The sequence below is a fragment of the Lynx rufus genome, unplaced genomic scaffold, assembly GCF_022079265.1.
Source record: "Lynx rufus isolate CCGP_SWC_20201006 ecotype Redwood Valley unplaced genomic scaffold, mLynRuf1.p SCAF_3, whole genome shotgun sequence".
In the NCBI taxonomy this organism is placed as follows: domain Eukaryota; kingdom Metazoa; phylum Chordata; class Mammalia; order Carnivora; family Felidae; genus Lynx; species Lynx rufus.
The window spans coordinates 137,925,635-137,929,237 of NW_025814845.1; the positions used below are offsets into that span (position 1 = coordinate 137,925,635).

At 43.5% G+C, this 3,603-nt stretch overlaps 1 protein-coding gene across 2 annotated transcripts; it reads right to left on the reverse strand.

Annotated features, from left to right (window-relative positions):
- Positions 1–680: 680 nt before the first annotated feature.
- On the reverse strand, positions 681–2,558 carry TKTL2 (transketolase like 2). 2 transcript variants are annotated; one of them, XM_047092397.1, is made up of 2 exons: positions 2,335–2,558; positions 681–2,220 (listed from the first exon to the last, which is right to left on the reverse strand). In XM_047092397.1, the coding sequence occupies exons 1-2, from the start codon at positions 2,556–2,558 to the stop codon at positions 681–683; spliced, it is 1,764 nt and encodes a 587-aa protein (XP_046948353.1). The 2 variants fall into 2 exon arrangements, with proteins under 2 accessions (XP_046948353.1, XP_046948351.1); XM_047092395.1 differs by having other exon boundaries at positions 681–2,558.
- Between the last annotated feature and the right edge of the window lie 1,045 nt (positions 2,559–3,603).

Below are 3,603 nucleotides of genomic sequence, written 5' to 3' on the forward strand. Positions count from 1 at the left end.
TACATGAGTATAATCAAGTTAGCAGTCTGGTTTGGTCACTGACAAAAGGAAACATTTCTAAAACCTCACAGAACAGTGTAGGACACAAACGAAAACTAGTTATGCTTTCATCTCTTTATGGAACAGTCACCACATGCCGTCCAGTACATCATATACACGTTTAGTGCTGCTCAACAGCTTCTAAATGGTAGAGGAGAGATGAGGCAGACATCAGAGGAAATTTTAAGGCAATTGCAGTCAAACATTATCCAGGAAGCTGCAGGTACAATAGCATTCCATGAAAGCTGGAACTTGCCTCAGAACCTGGACTATTGAAGTGTACAATTAAATTCTTTTTTTTTTTTTTACTTACAAGGAAATTACATACATTTGTGAAACTATTACCTCTATGTTGATTCTCAGTGCAGTTATTTGTAGTCTTCCAGAAAACTTTGTTTGAGGTGGTTGTTTTGTTCGCTATTCCTGTTACCCAAAATGTTATAAGCTACTTTAATGATTAAAAAATGAGAGCAACATCTGTATATACAGTGACTGTTTAATGTATCTCTCTTAAAAAAACCACAATGGCATAGATATAAATGATGGTTTAGTAACAACAATCATGAATGTAATATAAAGATGCCGTGTTTTAAGATCAAAGCAAAGCCAGCCAACAGACTAACTCTAAGAAATGAGCTATTTTAGTTCATTAAAGTATTTTTCACAGCTGCTATGATGTGTCTGGCACTGATACCAAACTTATCCAGCAATTCACCAGGTTTTCCATTTTGAGGCACTTCTGACACTGCCAGCTGATGAACAAGGATGTCAGGCTCTCTAGAGACAGCTGCACACACAGCTTCTCCAATGCCACCTTCCCGGTAGTGATCCTCCACTGTGATAACCCGGCCACCTGTAGCTCTTGCATTGGAGATGATGTTGGCAGCATCCAGGGGTTTAATGGTAAATGGGTCAATGACACGGATAGAAATACCTTGTTGAGAAAGACTGTCAGCAGCTGCTAAGGCTTCATGCAGAGTAACTCCAGCTCCAATAACTGTGACTTTGTCATTGACACTCTGGCGGATGACCTTGGCCTGCCCAATCTCAAAATTTTCTTGTGGGGTATAAATAACTGCAGTTTCTGGTTGGCTGGTCCGAATGAAGCACATTCCTTTGGTATTGGCAGCCAGATAAACAGCATACTCTGTTGAGATGGCATCACTTGGATAGAAAACGGTACAGTTGGGAATACTTCGGAACATGGCTAGATCCTCCAGGGCCACCTGGGAGGGTCCATCGTCACCAATGGATACCCCACAGTGGGAACCAATAAGATTGATATTGGTTTGAGATATGGCTCCCATCCTTATCTGATCGAATGCTCTGGCCAAAAAGGCAGCAAAGGTACTAACAAAAGCAATGGTTCGACCACGTGTGGCACAGCCTAGTGCCACACTCACCATGTTTTGCTCAGCAATAAAACACTCAATAAAATGCTCAGGGTGCTCTTTATTGAATATCTCAGAAAAGGTGGCGTTTTTTGTGTCACCATCCAGGACAATAACTCTTTCATTCGCATGGCCCAGTTTTGCCAAAGCCAAACCACATGCTTTCCTAGTAGCTATCGTGTCACCAACTATATATTCAGGCAGACAGGTCATTTTTATATTGCTGATGCTGATTTGAGGTGAGTCTTCAATGGGAGGTTTTGGTATGAGATTCCTGTTGGTCTGTATCTGACTCTCAATTAATTTGATGATTGTATCTACTCTTTCTTTTGGCATCGGCTTTCCATGCCAATTTTCTGCATCCTCAATATCTGGAATACCTCGGCCCTTGAAGGTCTTTGCAACTATGGCAGTGGGCTTGTTCTTCACTTGAGCCGCTTGCCAAAATGCTTGGCATAATGCCTCCACATCATGGCCATCCACTAGGTAAGTATTCCACCCAAAGACTTCACAGCGATTCTGATAGATGTCTGTGCAGTGCTCAAGAGGCGTGGCTCCACTTTGTCCTAAGCGGTTCACGTCGAAGACTGCCACGAGATTGTCTAAATTGTAGTGAGAAGCAAAGGCCAAAGCCTCCCAGACAGAGCCTTCTGAAGATTCGCCATCCCCTATGAGGCAGAACACCCGGTAGCTGGCCTTGTCGAAGTACTTGCCAGTATAAGCCATTCCACACGCGGCACCTAATCCTTGCCCAAGTGATCCTGTTGCCACATCAACAAACAGCACTCTTGGGGTGGGATGTCCCTCCAAGTCACTGTGAATTTTCCTCAAGTTCAGCAAGTCAGATTCGCGGATGTTGCCCACCTCTGCCCAAGCGGCATAGAGGATTGGAGCAGCATGGCCCTTCGAGAGGATGAATCGGTCGTTGTCGGGATGTCCTGGGTCTGTCTGTTTATACCTCATGGTGTGGAAGAAGAGCACGGACATGATCTCGGCTGCACTGCAACATGAAGTGGGGTGGCCGGAGCCGGAGGCACATGTGGCCCTGATGGAATGGATTCGCAGGCGGTTGGCCACGTCCCGCAGCACCTGCACGGTGTTCCCATCAGGCTTGCAGTCGTTGGCCATGACGGTAAGCTCACCTGTCGGCTCAGGGCAAACACTGCCTGCGCACCCCTCACCGTTATGTCACGTGACCGCCGCCCCTGGCCCCGCCTACTCCAGGAAGTGAGCTCCGCCAACGGCAAGAACCACTGGAGGAGAGGCTTTGTTGCGAGACTCAGGGTCGCTGTGCACCTTTCTTCTTCCGCGCACGGCCGTGTCCTTCTGCACTCAATGGAATGTATTTTTATTTTAATTGTGTCACTTAATGTTCAACATTATTAAAAATAATTAACTTTATTTATACTTTTCCTCCTGATATAAATTCAAAAGGGATCATTCTCATTTCTATGTGTTATATGGAGAAATTTATGAGGTTGTGCTTTTCTTTTAATGCATTCTGCGTATATCCAAGATTTGTCCACTGGTTCACAGCTGGGTATTAATAGAAATGACCCAAAGTCGCTTTCAATATAGCCAATATGGTAACACTATGCCAACAAAGACTTTTTCAGAACAACTGAAAATTCTGTCGCTAACTCAGAGAAGTACAATGACTTATTTGGACAAAAGTTGCAGGAAGAACAAATTTAAAACCACTCAGTGGCAGAGTATCTAGTACCACAATTTTCCCAGTATACCCTAAAATGCTATAACAGTTACCATGAGTAATTGTTTTTTAAGTTTATTTATTTATTTTGAAAGATAGTACAAACAGTGGAAGAACAGAAAGGGAGAGAGAGAATCCTCCCCACTGTTAGCGTGGAGCGCGATGGGGTACTTGAACTGGTGAAATCACGACCTGAGAGGAAATCAGTCCCTGGCTTAACTGACTGAGCTACCCAGGCGCCCCACTTTGAGTAATTTTTAATATAAAACTAATTTACTTACATTAATTATAAAGCTAAATTTGTGACACTGAGCTCTTCTAGCAGGTGAGGGTCATTGTGTGTCATCAGAAAAACAAAAATACATTATATCCCTTTTCATGCTGCCATGGTAACTATCTTGATTCTTGAGCAATAGTATTTAGCATTGACTCCATATCAAAATCATGACATAGGGAACAACA

Excerpts from the sequence above, each read along its gene's own strand:
- TKTL2 (XM_047092395.1), bottom strand. The coding sequence starts at position 2,558 with ATGGCCAACGACTGCAAGCCTGATGGGAACACCGTGCAGGTGCTGCGG.